This window comes from Vicugna pacos, chromosome 1, assembly GCF_048564905.1.
Source record: "Vicugna pacos chromosome 1, VicPac4, whole genome shotgun sequence".
NCBI lineage: Eukaryota > Metazoa > Chordata > Mammalia > Artiodactyla > Camelidae > Vicugna > Vicugna pacos.
The window spans coordinates 123,055,416-123,071,937 of NC_132987.1; the positions used below are offsets into that span (position 1 = coordinate 123,055,416).

At 59.6% G+C, this 16,522-nt stretch overlaps 1 protein-coding gene across 2 annotated transcripts; it reads left to right on the top strand.

Moving 5' to 3' along the window:
• Positions 1-1,768: 1,768 nt before the first annotated feature.
• LRRC3 (leucine rich repeat containing 3) lies at positions 1,769-12,070 on the top strand. 2 transcript variants are annotated; one of them, XR_012076791.1, is made up of 3 exons: positions 1,769-1,892; positions 2,709-5,269; positions 12,014-12,070. XR_012076791.1 is itself a non-coding variant. In XM_072970188.1 (2 exons), the coding sequence occupies exon 2, from the start codon at positions 2,869-2,871 to the stop codon at positions 3,640-3,642; it is 774 nt and encodes a 257-aa protein (XP_072826289.1). In that variant the 5' UTR covers positions 1,769-1,892; positions 2,709-2,868; the 3' UTR covers positions 3,643-8,365. The 2 variants fall into 2 exon arrangements, 1 of the variants encoding a protein (XP_072826289.1); XM_072970188.1 differs by lacking the exon at positions 12,014-12,070 and having other exon boundaries at positions 2,709-8,365.
• Positions 12,071-16,522: the final 4,452 nt, after the last annotated feature.

Here is a 16,522-nt window from a genome sequence, read left to right on the forward strand (position 1 = left end):
TGGGGAATAGACTCAAATGCAAAACCTAAAATATAACATCCTTGTGACTTTGAGTTTAGGCAAAGATGTCTTAGATATGACACCAAAAGCATGATTCATAAAAAATAAAACATTGATATATTGGTCTTCATCAAAATTTAAAATTTCTCCTTGAAAAACTTTTAAGAGAATGAAAAGACAACCTACAGACTCAGAGAAAATATATATAAATTGCATATCTGATAAAAGATTTGTATCCAGAATATACAAATAATTCTCAAAATTCAACAGTAAGAAAGCAACTCAATTAAAAGTGGTTAGAAGGTTTGAGCAGAACACTTCCTTAGAGATGGCAAATAAACAGTTGAATAGATACTGAAGTCATTAGTAAAATACAAATTAAAACCACAATGAGATAAACTCCCACACACATGTGAGAATATCTAAAATTAAAAAGCCTGATCATACCAAGTGCTGGTGAAGATGTGGAGCACACACAGCACAGGGGTGCAAAACTTTACAATCACTTTGGCAGCTTCTTAAAAGCTGAACATAAGCTACCATATGATCCAGCCATTTCATTCCTAGATATTTACCTAAGAGATACAAGCGTATTTGTCCCAATAAAGACTGTGCACAACGTTCATATCAGCTCTATTTGTAAGAGCCAACAACTGGAAACAACCCAGATTTCCATGAGCAGGAGAGTGGATATGCAAACTGTGGAACATTCATGCAATGGATCAACACTCAGCGATAAAAGGAATAACCACTGACAAACCCATCAGCAGGAGTGAACTCAAATTAACTAAATTAACTATGCTGAGTAAAAGAAGCCAGACAAACAGACCTGTGAGAACATGCACAAAATGGAAGGAAACGCAACCAGTGACAGAGCACATCAGTGCTTGCCTGGTGATGAGGGTCAGAGAAGATGGACCACAAAGGGGAAACAGATATTTACTGCTGTGACTGAGGTGATGGTTTCACACATGTATACAAATGTCACAACGTATGAAATTTGGATATGTGGTTTACAGAGTATAAGTTACACCACAATAAAGCTGTTTCAAAGAACCCTAAGGATGGCTCAGGTCTACCTTAAATGCCCCGACCCCCACATTCCCAGCGTTCCTCTGGGTGCGCATGCAGGGACCCTAAGACACAGGTGGGAGGTGGAACACGAAGGGACCCAGGTGGGCGGAGACCTAATCCCATTAAACAGCTTTGGCGGCCGCTGGCACCCGGCCTTCGAGGGACACACAGGAGGGGCTTCGCTCTGACCCGAGGGTCTCTAGGCCCCTCGGGCATCCCTGCGCCTGGGCCCGGAGATTCTCCCCAGTGCGGGGCGGGGCTGGACTCTATCAGGGGCGGGGCTCTGGGCCAGCGGTCCGGCCCACAGCCCATGGACACACCCTCATCTAAAACCCCACCCCAGGCCCCGCCCCGTGTAGCCTCTGCAGCCCCGCCCAAGGCACGCCCCTTGCCCTCAGGTCCCCCTGTTGTCCAGGCCCCGCCCCTTCCCATCGTTCGCCCGCGGGCCCCGTCCCTAATTCTCAAGCCCTGCGTCGTCCAGACCCCGCCCCGCTCCGGACTCCAACTCGCGGCACTGGCTGCCCCCCAGGCCCCGCCCCGTGTAGCCTCAGCTCCCTCCCCCAAGGCCCCGCCCCTCGTCTCCTGGTCCCGCCCCTCTCCGGACTCCACCCGCCCCCAGACTCCGCCCAGGCCCCGCCCCGCCCCGCCCCTAGCCCGCAGGCCCCGCCCCGCCCGCGCAGGCCGAGCCGCGTGTGTCCCGAGCGGCCGCAGACGTGGGCGCAGGCCTCGGGTGGCCGCCGCGCCCGGGTGTGGCGCCAGGTCGGGTTCAGAGCGGCCGAGAGCCTCGCGCACGGCAGCCTCCGGACGCGGCCGCGCAGGTAAAGCCCCCGCCCCGCCCCGCCCCGGGAGCGTGGACACTGCAACCCCGTTCATCCACCGCCCAGGAATCCCGAGGGTCCTTGGGGTCCGGGGCTCGGGGATCCCCAGGTCCCGGGCCGGGGTCCCCGACACCGCGCGCCGCCCGCTCAGGCCCGGCGCGGCCCCGTCACTCCACGCCCAGCGCGGGCCGCGCGCCCGGGGCTTGGCTGTTTCTCTTTATTCGGTTCCCTTCTTTTCCAACATTATTGGAATAAAAGGCGCCGACTCCAGTGCCGGTGCCGGTGGGTGACTGTTCCCCTGAGGACCGACCGAGGAGCGCTTTTGTTATTATAATTTATAAAGGGATTGTCGGAACTAGCAAAGGGCTGAGCTTCTGACAGCAGCCTAGCCCCGCGGCGATGAGGGCGCCCTGGGTTCCCAGCTTCCCAGCCGCAGCTGGCGGTCTCCCCTGCATTCCAGTTTCCTAGGAAAACCCTGCAGCCCCGTCTTCCTGGTTTCCAGCCCCAAGGAACTAGGAGGGGGTTGACCCCCATCACCCGTGCTGCCCAGGCCCAGGCCCCCAGGGTGTGCAATGGGTGTGTCCAGGGAAGGGTGGCAGGATTCTCAGACCACTTTGCTGTGCTCTGGCCCTCAGCCAGCGGTCAGCACGACCTTGCTCTTCTGGGTGGCAGTGGGAGTCTCCCAGAGTAAGTTACACAGGCCCCCTCTGGTCAGACACTTTCGTTTGCCTGGGACATCTCCCTGGAGGCCAAAGTGTGCCCCCTGGTCTCTAGCTGGACCACAGCCAGCGATGCTGATTACTCTTTTTCTTTTAGAACTGAAAAGAGCACCGTTCTTCCTGGCACGTGAGGAAGGAGAGTTTATGTCTGTATGGGATGGTCACTTGCGCAGCGGAGGCCAGGGAGTGGGGGAGAGTGGACCCCCAGCAGTGAGTGAGCGCAGCGGGCCGCCTGTCCCCAGACGCTCGAGGTCAGGATGGGCCCCACAGGCAAACAGAGTCCCTCGTCCCTGCCGGTCCCCACGGGAGGGTCTTGCCTCCTCCTCCTCTTCTGCCTGCGGTTGGGGACCTCTTGCCCACAGAGCTGCCAGTGCCCTGACCACGCTGGGGCCGTGGCCGTCCACTGCAGCGCGAGGGGCCTGCAGGAGATCCCCAAGGACATCCCTGCCGACACTGTGCTCCTGAAGCTCGACGCCAACAGGATCGCCCGCGTCCCCAACGGAGCCTTCCAGCACCTGAACCAGCTGAGAGAGCTGGACTTGTCCCAGAACGCCATCGAGAGCATTGGCCCCGCCGCTTTCTCTGGCCTGGCCGGGGGCCTGCGGCTGCTGGACCTGTCTCACAATCGCATCCGGAGGATTCCGAAGGATGCTCTGGGCAAGCTCAGTGCCAAGATCCGCCTGTCGCACAACCCGCTGCACTGCGAGTGTGCCCTGCAGGAGGCCCTGTGGGAGCTGAAGCTGGACCCCGACTCCGTGGATGAGATCTCCTGCCACACCTCGGTGCAGGAGGAGTACGTGGGGAAGCCACTGATCCAGGCCCTTGACTCCGGCGTCAGCTTCTGCAGCATCCACCACAAGACCACCGACGTGGCCATGCTGGTCACCATGTTCGGCTGGTTTGCCATGGTGATCGCCTACGTCGTGTACTATGTGCGCCAGAACCAGGAGGACGCCAGGAGGCACCTGGAGTACCTGAAGTCCCTGCCCAGCACCCCTGTGTCCAAGGACCCCATCAGCCCTGCGCCTTAATGCCCACTGGCTCTAGCAGCCCGAAGCCCATGTGTCTCCCATCACTTTTGTAGCAGATGGTGACTGACTCTTGCCTTTGATGTTCCCTTGGTGAGGTGGTGACACGGTTGCTTCTGTCCAGTACTTCCTGATTACACAGCACTTTCCCTTAGGGCAGCGAGTGGCTGTAGCAGCCTTCAGGCCAGGTCATTTTACCGTCAGCCCCGGGGCGGAGAGATGGAGTATTGCAGCCGGAGACGACCCGCTGCGATGTAAAGCCGGGCAGTCTGTCACCATGTTCAGTGTCCCTTCCACTCTGGTAGCCTGTCCCCGGGGCACCCAAGCATTCAGACAAGAGTGAGTGTGTGCCCTTGATTGAGGCTCCCTGAGGACAGTGGGTGCCTTCTGTCATTTGAAGGCACAGGTGATCCTGTATGTGGAACTGACTTGCCTCTGCGTCCCCAGTGTTTCCTGAACACGTTTGACCACAGCACTCTGTGCAGAGCGAAGCGGTAGAGACCAAGGGTTTTTGGAGAGGTGAGTGGAGTGTCTAACCTTTGAACGACTCTTTGGTTTATTCTCAGAATGTTTGTTAAGAGTAACACTTGCACCAAAATTTCAGTCCAGGAAGAAGGAAAAAAACAACCCAAACCAAAAAGCAAAGTGTCAAACAACCCCCCCCCCAAAAAAAACATGGAGAGGAACCTGAGAAGGGTCCACGGTGGCTCGTCAAGGGGGCAGAGTCAAGACAAGCAGGGTCCTGCCTGGCCCCTGTCCTCCGCCCGCGCCCGCTCGGGGCAGGGGTGCCGTCATCTGGGGTCGCTACGTGCCTTGCTCTTCTGCCCGCTAAAGCCGCTCCTTCCCAGAGGACGGGAGGGCTGACTGATGTTTCAAGGCCAATCAGTAGGATGACTCCTTTTCGCCAGCAGCAGGAACTCTCTCTCTCCCTCTCCTTTCCAGCTTTGCTGCCAGGAATCTCAGAGCAACTTTAATGCTCAATTTTCTTACCTACTTCAAGTTCAGGGTAGACCTTACCTCCACCTAAGTAACCCTGACTTGTCCTTCCAATTTTATTTTTTACTGGTTTTTTTTTGTATGAGTGTTTATATTTTAAACTAATTCAAATACTTTGGGGGGAAGCAAGAAGGGGTACATCACCTAGGGATCTGAGGGATAAAGGACAGAAGCCTTTCTCAGCAGACTCTTGGAAAGGATGAAGACTGAGGGAGGTTTGCACTGGAAGGTGTCATGTGGCTTGCAGCAGGAAACATATCTCGGCACACACAGCCGAGGCCCAAGAGGCACATCTGAACAAGGTCATGATTTTTCAGTTGTGAGGCGTTAAAAAGAAACAACCAAGAGATGCCAATACTCCCCCACACCCAGGCGCTTCTCTCCTGCTCTCACGGGGGTCTGTGCGCAGCCACACGGTGCGAACGGGAGCTCTGTGCTGTGAGCGCGGGTGGGCGCTTCTCTGCCCACCGTCCCGACCAGGGGTGCGGCATGGGAGGCAGGGCTCAGGTGATGCTCCGGATGATGCCAGTCCTCACGGAAACGGGCGGCCCGCCCATCTTTCCAGTGAGAGCTAAGACCAAGCAAGTGGACCTGGGCGTCAGTCCACTTGTGGGACAGATGCCACGTGGAGCAGGTAAGTGTGGCTGCTGGCTGACCAGGGGAGGCAGGCTCCGTGGGGGAATTAGGTCTCCCCTCCCCACCCATCCCGGGGTACACACAGGAGGGAAAGGGGCCCTGTCACACCAGGAGCTTGTCGCCTGGTGAGCTCGCCTGGTGGTCGTGACCCTGGGTCAGGGGAAGAGAGGCTGAGACCTGGCTGGAGGTGGGGGCGAGTGTCGGGGTCCTGCTGCTGCGGCTCACGTCCTGTGGGTGCGGGCCGGCCTGGGCACCTCGGGGCCTTTCTCTGCTGTTGGGAGCTCTTCACTTGCTCTTAAGCAGAATCAGCCCAGGGCCTGGATGCCGCCCAGAAGCTCTTCTGGGGGCACACAGGGAGTGGGTGGGCCCCTCCCCTCCCCTCCCCTCCCCTCCCTTCTGCTGGCCCCCAGCCCCCAACCCACCTTCCCCTTGGTGTGGACCTGCCAGCATCCTGTTCCACCCTGTGGGGACGGGGATGTGGGCCCAGGACCTCGGAGCACACCAGAAGGGCCCCTCTCTGCCGAAGTCCAGAGTCAGGGGCTGTCCCTCCCTCCTGGCCTCTCTGGGCTCCTCACCCCTCGTGGAGTCTCCCAAGAGAGGATACCTACCTCCAAAGACCACCAGGACCCCAACTGCAGGACCTGGAAGCCCCTTCCTGCTCATGGGAGCCCCCACCCCTGGTGCCTGGGAGCCCTTGGCTCTCCTGGGGTGCAGCCCTCCCCTCCCCACCTCCCCTCCCTTCCGCTTCTCAGATTTCCCCTTCCCTCCCCTAAGGGGCTCCTAAAGATGATGTCCTGTCTGCGCCCACCCTGTTCCTTGCAGCTATGTGTGTGCGGACACCCAGACCCCCACAGGCCTCATGCTGACTCCCCACCCCAACCCCAGCACCCATGGGCCCGGTGTGAGCGGGCATTTGACCCCATCTTCTAGTTTTGCAGAGGCCAGGGTCAAGCCGGCCCCATGAATGGGCCCTGTGTTGACAGGGGTGGGGACAGGGCAAAGGGGGTGCCTCAACTGTCCCGTCTCTGTTGGGAGGCAGTGGGATGGCAGCCTTTGTGGGAAACAGGTGACCCCTGGCTCTCGTTACATTCCAGGTAAGAGACCTCAAAGAGCTTCATGCACATGGCCTTGCTTACCCCTACCTGCAAAGCCCCTCTTGCCTTGGGAGGTAGCACTTCACAGGGTCCGGGTGGGATGACTTTGGGGTTCCTCCTGCAGCAGAGGTGTGGCGGGAGCAGACTGGCCCAAGAACCACCCCACCTGAGCCTCTTTTCCTTCCCGTGGGAGTTGGGGGGGCCTCAGGGCCAGAGTGGGGGGAGGGGAGAGGCAGTGAGGGGGTCATGGGGCACCTTGGGGCCCCTTGGGAGCCGGTCCCCCGACCAGGCCACTCGGGTTTGAGATGAGACTTCCTTCTCTCTTGGTCCCTGGCCTCACCACGGATGGTCCGCTTGGAAACTGGAGCCTCACCGTTGACCTGACCCTGGGAAGGGATGCCCCACATTCACAGCCTCCTGACACCCCTGCCTCCCTTCCTCTTTGGACTTCGGGGCCCTGAGTGGCCCGCCCGGCCATGCCCTTGGGTGGTCTAGCAGTAGGGGCGAGCAGGTGTACTGCCGAGCCCCAGCAGGGCCGGCCTGACGCGCGGGAGCTGTCCCTGGTGGGGTGGACTCCCTGCACAGAGGAGGCTCCCAGCTCTGCTCCAGAAATGCTCCCAGGCCCCCCAGGAGGCTGGCGGCAGGCTGTAGACACACCTTGAGGCTGGGGCTGGGAGGGAGGCGCTGGCACCCTCAGATGTGTGAACTGGCTCCTCTCCTGGAAGGGCCTGGATGCGGGAACCAGGGACCACCCACACCGCAGGGCCCCAATTCCCCCCGTCCACCTGTGGGGCGGGTGACGAGTTTTAGCTGTGAGACTAGGGTTAAATGGATGTGCTCTGTTCCTAATGGAAAGTTGCTCCAGGCAGATGGGGCAGGGTGCACAGGAAAGCAGGGGCCGGTCAGGTTTAGCTCCTCAGCTGGTCGTGTTCACACAGACATCCAAGGAACGTGTGCACTCAGACGCCCCCTCAGCCAGGGGTTCCCGCGGGGCCGGCTGCCTTGGACGGCTCCTCCCGAGGGTCAGCAGAGTCCCAGGGCCTCAGCAAAGCCAGGGCGGGAACGCACAGGCTACCTTCCTGGGAGCTAAAGGCAGCCGAGGTGGCCCGGGGCCTGGGCATTGCCGGGGCCCCGCGGGCCCCTTCCTGTGCGTTGCTCCCAGGCTCCTTTGCAGCGGGTCCCTTGGATGTGTTTGCATGAGGCTTGGGTCCTGGACTGAGTGACCCGGGAAGGAGGCCCTGCAGACTGCGGTCCAGGTGGAACATTCTGGACCTGCAGCCGCTCCCAGCCTTGGCGGGAGCTGGGGGCGGTTTCGGGGGTCGTCTTTCCTGCAAGCTTGGCCCCAAACCCAGTTCTCCTGTCCTCCCTCCTGCCTGTGAACCCTCAATAAACCTCTCTGTGTTTAAAGTCTGTTGTCTGTGGCCCTGCAGCCCCCACCTCCCCCCAGACCCGCCCTCACGGCAGACCTTGGGAGAGCCGGGCTGGGGACGGTGCCGTGAGTGCTGGGCCGGCTTGGACTGGCTCGGGCCGGCTTGGACTGGCTCGAGCCGGCTTGTGATGGCCGATTGTGAACTTTTTAGGACTTTCGTGAGCCCGCTGACATCATGCTGGCTTGAGGGCTTTTACTTCAAGGCAGCCACAGTCAGGACCCCCTCTCCTGCCCCGAGGAGGTTGCTCGCACGCTGCTGGGGTCCCCTGGGGACCCGCCTGCCCCCAGTGAGCCGATTCTGCGTTCACAGCACCTCCCCTCGACAGGCAAGTTCGGGCAGAAGAGTGGTCCCCCAGGAAGTCCGAGTCCTAGTCCCAGGAGCCTGTGAGGATGGGGGAGGGCCGCAGGCCAGGGTGCGGGCGCCTCTAGGAGCTGGACGAGGCCGGGTATGGGGTCTCCCCTTGAGCCTCTGGGGGGAAAGCCGCCCGCACCTTGGCTTTATCCCAGTGAGACCCATTTTGTACTTCTGGCCTCAGAATCCTAAGAAAATAAATTCATATTGTTCAGGCCACTACGTGTGTGGTCCTCTGTGACAGCAGCCTCAGGGACTGACGCAGCCTCCACACAGAGCAGCTGGCGTGGTCGGAGCAGATGGCCACCCGGGCTCCATGGCCACCTTGCTCGTCCTCACCGAGTCCTGATTCCTGGGCTCAGTGTCTGTTTAACATTGTGGCCGAGTGACCACAGGCCACTTATCCTGTTGCCCTCACCCCCTCTCCTGCGAGACAGGAGCTCCCCCCGGACCAGGGCCCAGGGAGTGCGCCGGTGGGGGCGCAGCGGCGCTGAAGCTTCCACCCTGCTGGCCCCCATGGTCCTCGCACACACCACACACTCACGCTCCACTACACACGTCCACTGTGTGAACACAGACACAGTCCTACACACACACCTGTACACACACTCATGCACATGTTCACACGTGCACACCAGGCACAAACACTCACGTTCACTGTGCATACACATCAGGCGAGCCCACTCACATGTTTAGTTGTACAGATTCACACTCGTGTTCACACAGGGCCATACACCACACACTGGCACACGTCCCCACTGGCAGGTGCACACACGCACACACACACACACACACACACACACACTCATCTCTCCCTGTCCAGGGAAGGTCTGGAGCCCCTCTCAGCCTCACCCACCACAGGCTGCAGAGAGGGAAGTCCTTGCCGGCCCCTGACCCGGGGCCTCGGAGGGCCCTATGAGTGCCAGGCTGGGTGCGGGGCCAGAATCGGAGGCAAGGACCGTGCACTGGGAGAGAAGTCTCTTCAGGGGGCGGCAGCTTTGGCCCCGGCTTGGGGGAAGGGCAGCTGGGTGAGCCAGTGAGGGCGGGCTATGCGTGGGAGGCCCCGGTGGAGGACGAGCTGACGTGCTGACATGAGGAGACTCGGGGATCAGCAAAGCCCGAGCTGAACAGCCTCTTTGGAACCAGGCGTGAAATCAGCGCTCAGGCCTCCAGGACAGGCCCAGGGCCACCGGCCGGCCGGGAAGGGGCAGAAGGCGCGAGGACAGGGTCTGCCCGCAGCTGACTCTCACAGCGGCCTAGTACGCCTGGGAGGATTTCTATTTTCAGATGAGAAACCTGAGAATCTGAGACCCAAGGGGAGAAATGACGGGGACCCGGGAGTCAGCTTGCTGGGGGCAGCGCAGAGCTGGAATCCCTGCCTTCTGACGCCCAGGCCTGGAAGTTCTCACTCAGGACACGCGGGCCCTGGAGTGCTGTCAAAACAAAGAGGCAAGTCCTGGGTTTAGCACCACGTTGAAGGACAGCCAGTGGGAGAGGCAGAGCAGAGCCTGGGCTCCCCAGTCCCATGCCTGCGTGCAGCCGTGCTGGCCGGGGGCAGGGATGCCCTCGCTGGGAATGGGGTGCGCCGGGGGTCTGCCTCTGTAACCATGGCAACCGGCTAGAAGGAGGGTGGGTGCAGTGTTGGCTGCCAGGCTGGGCCTTCAGAGGCAACTGCACACCTGCCTGGTGTTCCTTGCAAGGTGAGGTGAAGAGTCAGCGCCCCAGAGCGACCAGCACACTGGCCGACCTTCCTCCTGAGCCCAGCTGCTCTTGGAGAAGAGGGGCATTTGAGGGGCTGCAGAGGCAGTGGAGGGAGAAGCAGCCTGGAAACAGTTGGAGAGTGGCTGCTTGGCCAGGACACCCATCCCAGAGCCCGTGTTGGCAGCCAGCCCTCACTATGGACAGGGAGGCTGAGGCACCGAGTGGTAGTGGACTTGCCCAAGGGCACGTGAGCTGGTGAGGGGTCAGCTGGAGTGTGACCAGGATGCCGGGCAGCAGTGACCGGCAGAGAGATGTCCCGCAGCCTCCATGAAGCCTCTGCAGGCGGGTAGTTAAGATGCCAAGAACACCCCGAAAGAGGAAGAGCATGTTGGTGTAACGATATGGTGACCACGTTCACCCGATTTGTAGCTGTGGCAAGCGTAGCTCTCAGAGCGGAGTCAGGACACCGAGTTGCCACCTATGGAAAGTCCCTTATTATTTCAAGTCACATCTGACTCCCAGTGCCCGGCCAGCCAGGGCAGGGACCCCCGTGAAAATGCTTGCCGTGGCTCTACCTGCACCCCCTTCATGCCTGCCCAACCACACGCACACTCAGACTTCTGGAAGAGTAGTGATGGGGCCTGGAGACGTCTCTGGGCAGCAGTCACCTCTGTGCTGGAATTCCCTGAGGGGCCCGTTGTCTGAGACCGTGTTCGGGGTGGGCACCTAGGCCCCCTGGCAGAGCTCTGAGCCACTGCCCCTGCCAGGCCCCACCCTCATGGATGAGCTGGAGGTGGCCCCCTGGGGTGGGCACACGCAGTCCTGCTCCCCAGAGCCCTTGGCAACCCCCTGTCTTGGCTCATCTGGCAGCCTCCCTGAGCACACTTCTGGGAACCAGCCAGGGCAGACCTTGCCTGGCTGGACTCCAGGACTGGGATCTGCTGAGTCTCTGCGGGTGGTCATCACCCGGGGTTAGTGGCCTTGGCCAGAAGGTGGCCCTGCATGTGGTCAGTTCCCCAGTTCCCTGCCAGGCTCCCCTGGGCTTAGCAATCTCACAGGGGTCACTGGATCAAGGACTCAGAATGGACACCAAGCCTCCCGTCCTCGCCCCGGGCTGAGAAGTCGCCTTGGAATCAGAGCCCGCCCGTCTGGTGTCGCAGTAGTCAGAACACCAAGACTGAGGCTTTCCGAGCCGGCAGCTTGCAAACAGGAGAGCCGCTTGGCGCAGTTTTGAGCTGTTTAGCAGCCCCAGGAGCAGGAGCTGGTCAGGCCCTGGGCACCGTGGCTGGCCTGGGGACGCCTGTTGTCGTGGCATTTGCTCGATGACCTATGGGCATAGCTGGCCGACTTAAGTCTGTTTTCCACCGTTCAGACTTCCTCTGCCGTGAATATTCGCTTGTGTCCCGTGCGGGGCGCCGTGTTTGCGTCTGTGAGGCTCCTCAGACTCGAGTACTGACTTCTGAGTGAAGCCGGCCCCAGTCTGTAGTCCTTTCTGCCGTTTGCCCTGGCATCTCAAGTCTACTTGTTTGTATTTTTAAAAGATACAAAGTTACATGTTTAACAAATATATCAACTGCACGTAACACTGTAACTTTCTGTCTCGCCTTCCCTTTTCATTTACTTCATTCCCTTCCTTCGTTTTTCCCTTTAGAAACTCTCCCTCCAAGTAGAAAAAGAAATTCTATTCCAGACCTTCTATTTACAACATCTGTAACTTTAATTTTTCCAAATTATGCCATGCCAGGTTGAACTGCTTAATTTTAGTATAATTAATCCCTGGAGTCCAACCTTTCCCTCATTTTTTCAAAATGTTTTTGCCTATTATATCTTTGAGATGCTCTTATGGGTCCCTGCATTAACTAAAAAGGGCAGCATTGGGGTTTTGACCGGCACTGCATGAAACTGCAGAGCAACTGGGGAAATCTTGATGATGTTAGGTTATCAGTTTGAAGATCTGTCCAAGTCTTCACCTGTCTCTTGCAGCCGGATTTCTGTGGTCTCCTTAGCGTCTGTCTGCAGGGAGTTCAGGCGGCTGTAACCAGGTACTGCTGTGTCTGGGGGAGACTGTGCATCCCTGTGAACGTTATCATGATGTCAGGTGAAAAGCTCAAGGGACGTGACTGAATGCAGCTCTGTCCTCTTCCCTCACCCCCACCCCCGCCCCAGGAAAGTTCCCGACTGGCCGTGAGCTCTTGGGGAACAGGAGGGGTTCCAGGACACCAGGCAGGAGGGGGTCTCGGCTCTTCCAGGCGGTACAAGTCACGAGGGGTCGGAACCCCGGGAGCAGTTGGCAGCCCTCGAAGAACCCTGTCCCAGGCCCCGAACCTGTGAGTACGTTACGCTGCACAGGCGGGGGCCTCAGGCTTGCTGGCTCGTTGACCCCGGGAGACGGATGATATCCTGGATCGTCCATGTGGGCCTCATGCGGCCTTCAGGGTTGTTACGGGCAGAAGGCGGGGCAGAGAGAGACAGAGGAGATGGCGTGATAAGGATGCCACTGCCCGCGGCCAGCGGCCAAGGTGCAGGAGGGGCTGTGAGCCAAGCACGTGGGCCCGCCTCGAAGCTGGAAAAGGTGGGAGACAGAAGGAGCCTCAGAAGGAACCAACCCTGCCCACACCTTGGTTATGTCCAGTGAGACCTGGAAGTGACCTCTGGCCTCCAGGACGGGGAGACAACATTGTTCCGTTATTTTAAGTGCGTGATATGTGTCACAGCAATGTGGGAAATGAAGGCACGGACCACCCGCTGCTTCGCGGGCATGCAGGTGGCGCCAGTCTGCTGTCCTCTCGACACAGGACGAGTAGGGTGGGCTCTGATCCTTACACATGTTTAGCGGTCAACTGAACCCACAAAGTTCTCATACTGTTTCTAGCAGGTTCCATCAGGCAGAGACTGCAGGGCATCACTGTCTGTCTCCTTTCTCACACAGCATCTCTCTGCCCTTTGCTCTCACCGCAGAGGCCAGAACTGCCTGGACTTTGGTGCGTAAACAGTGGTGCCGCCAGGCCCCTGGTGCGTCCCTGATTATAATCTGAGGGCTCACGTGTCTGACGGTAAATGTACTGCTGGCCACTGGCCTGAGTGCTTCTCTGTTACCACGAATTACAGACATGGAAGAGGGTCCCCGCTTTGGAGAACCGTCTGATTTGTTACAAAGTGAAGTTCTGCTGCCGGATATTTACCAAGAGAAATAAACACATGTGTCCACACAAAATTATTCAACATGTTTACCACAGCCCCAGGCGGCAGCAACCCCAAAGCAGATCAGTAGGAGAACCGGTGAACAAGTGATGGGACATCACACAATGGATCAAAGCCACAAAGCGAGCCGAGAAGACCGGCAGTGAAAGTGAAGAACCTGTGGCGCAACGGTGCGCATGGAAGTCAGAAGCACCGAGCTGAAAGCAAACAGAAAGGGCCTCCCGCCACGGACAGCAGGTGGCGGACGAGGGACCTGCCACAGGGGCGCGGGGGGCTCCTGTGGGCCGGAAACACTCAGCCTTGTTTGGGAGCCAGTGCATGCACAGGTGCAGTTGGCAAAGCTCCCCAAACAGAACATTTAAGGTCTGTGCATTTTAATTAAATAAAATTAAATACATTGAATCAAAATAAAATCATGCGAAGATAAGGGTCCCTAACAAAATTAAAAATAATATTTCAGAGTCATGAAAAGAACCACAGGCCTCGCTGAGATGCGCTCTTTTTCCCTGGGTTTGCTCACATGCTATTGGCGTAGCGGATTATCTTAAGGGCTCTCCTCATATTAGCCGCCTTTCCGCTGGTGAAGAAACCATCCTCAGGCATCACGCGGCACTGACAGCTTCGATTTGCGGCATGTGGTTCACATCAATGAATCTATGTCCAAAAGTAGCGCAAGTCCATCATTGTCTTCCAAATGTGGTTTAAGTCCAATTTTGTTCAGGAAATAGAGGTGGCAGGTCAGTCACAATGACGTGGGCACTGTAGTTGCCCACGTGTCTGGGAACTGTGCTGGGGCCGCCCAGCACTCACAACACGGAATCCTTACCATAGCGCAAGGGACGAGAGTCCTCCTCCCTGTGTTAGGCCTGGGGGGATCTGGGCACCAGGGTGTGGGGATTCAGTAACTTGCTCAAACAGTGCGTGGAAGAACCAGGGTAATAACCCTTCTCTGTCTGACCGGAGAGCTGTGCTTTTCACAGTCCTGCTGGACTGTGTCTTCTAGCAGTGTGCACCTGGAGCACCTGCACCCCGGGGGGGCTGGGAGCACCTGGAGCACCTGCACCCCGGGGGGGGGTCTGGGAGCACCTGGAGCACCTGCACCCCGGGGGGGCTGGGAGCACCTGGAGCACCTGCACCCCGGGGGGGGGTCTGGGAGCACCTGGAGCACCTGCACCCCGGGGGGGCTGGGAGCACCTGGAGCACCTGCACCCCGGGGGGGCTGGGAGCACCTGGAGCACCTACACCCGGGGGGGGGCTGGGAGCACCTGGAGCACCTGCACCCGGGGGGGGCTGGGAGCACCTGGAGCACCTGCACCCCGGGGGGGCTGGGAGCACCTGGAGCACCTGCACCCCGGGGGGGCTGGGAGCACCTGGAGCACCTGCACCCGGGGGGGGGCTGGGAGCACCTGGAGCACCTGCACCCCGGGGGGGCTGGGAGCACCTGGAGCACCTACACCCGGGGGGGGGCTGGGAGCACCTGGAGCACCTGCACCCGGGGGGGGCTGGGAGCACCTGGAGCACCTGCACCCCGGGGGGGCTGGGAGCACCTGGAGCACCTGCACCCCGGGGGGGCTGGGAGCACCTGGAGCACCTGCACCCCGGGGGGGCTGGGAGCACCTGGAGCATCTGCACCCGGGGGGGGGCTGGGAGCACCTGGAACACCTGCACCCCGGGGGGGCTGGGAGCACCTGGAGCACCTGCACCCTGGGTAAGCTGGGAGCACCTGGAGCACCTGCACCCGGGGGGGGCTGGGAGCACCTGGAGCACCTGCACCCGGGGGGGGGCTGGGAGCACCTGGAACACCTGCACCCCGGGGGGGCTGGGAGCACCTGGAGCACCTGCACCCTGGGTAAGCTGGGAGCACCTAGAGCACCTGCACCCCGGGGGGGCTGGGAGCACCTGGAGCACCTGCACCCCGGGGGGGCTGGGAGCACCTGGAGCACCTGCACCCCGGGGGGGCTGGGAGCACCTGGAGCACCTGCACCCCGGGGGGGCTGGGAGCACCTGGAGCACCTGCACCCCGGGGGGGCTGGGAGCACCTGGAGCACCTACACTAAAATTCCAGAGGAGGAAAGGAAGTGTTTTGTGGGCAGTCGTGTGCGGGGCGGTGTGGGCCGTCTCTGAGGGGCAATGTCAAGCTGAGATGAAGGACAAGGGAGATCAGCCTGAGGGAGGAGGGGGCCGGGCAGGGGCAGGGGAGGGGGAGGCAACCAGTGGTCCTGCAGGGCCTGGAGGTCACGCTGAGGAATTTGGGCTCTAGTCACTGGACGGTTTAAGCGTGGCCAGGACTGTGTGGTCATGTGTGTGTCTCCAGGTCCAGTGGGGAAGCTGGCACACAGCGGACACTCAGCGTGAGAGCACACAGTCGCAGCCACCTAGACCATCAGGCAGCACTGAGCCTCCGCTCTGTGCCGGACCCAGGGGAGTTGCCTGAGATGCAGCCCCAGGCAGGAAGGGACTGGAAGACGTGTGTGCACATGTGTGTATGCATGTGTGTGCACAGATGTAAGTGTGTGAGTTTGTGTGTGTGTGCACGTGTGGGGGTGTGGCAGAGGGTGGGGCTGCGTGCCGGAGGCAGGTGAAGGGGTGCCACTAGCTGGGCAAGGCCCCCACACTGTGGCTGGCTCGCTGTTTACTCAGTGTCCACTGATTTAAGTGTTCATCTCACCCAGACACACACAAGTCAACAACCCCAGGTCTCTGGGGACCCACCTGTGGAAGGAGCCCCTGGGTGAGGGGCCACTGCTCCCAGCCAACCGTGCCTGAGGCGCCTCTCTGCAGGCCCCCGGGCCCACGGCCCTTCTTTGGTTCGTCTCACAAGCTGCTCATGTCCTCCCTCAAATCCCACTTAAAATCAGAGCATCCAGCAGACCGCAAGGGCCATGGCTTGTCGCCACATCCCTTCTGGGAGGGTGGGTGGTGAGCAAACCGAAAGCAAACCGGGACACCCACCTGGACCTGAACTTCATACATACACCAACTATTCCTTTAGTACGTGTTCTATGCAATATTTGGGGTATGTATTTCTTAAAAAGCATTTACTGTGTATCTGTAATTCAAATTTAACCGGAGATCCTGCATTTTTATCTGGCACCTTCAACGTACCCTCCCTGGACCAGCAGATCCATAACCCATGGCCCAGACCCACTAGGGCCCCTGGCTGCCCAGGGCAGGGATACAGGCAGGCCTCTGGGACAGTGACAGCAGGGATATGTGGGTCCAGCAGGGACGGTGGGGCTGTTGCAGCGAAGGGCACAAAGTACTGAGTGTAGACAAGGGGAGGGGGGTTCCGTGCCCACAGACTTACCCTGGGGACACCCTAGCCCTGGGACTTCTCTCTCGCACAGGCCCCCTGTCCTGGCCCACACCCCCCGCCCCCACTCCCCTCTCTTTGCCATTCCCCCTGGGCAGGGGTCATCCTTGTCCGAGCTCAGCCCCAGCCTCCCAGAAGCACATGGCCCACCAACAGGCCTG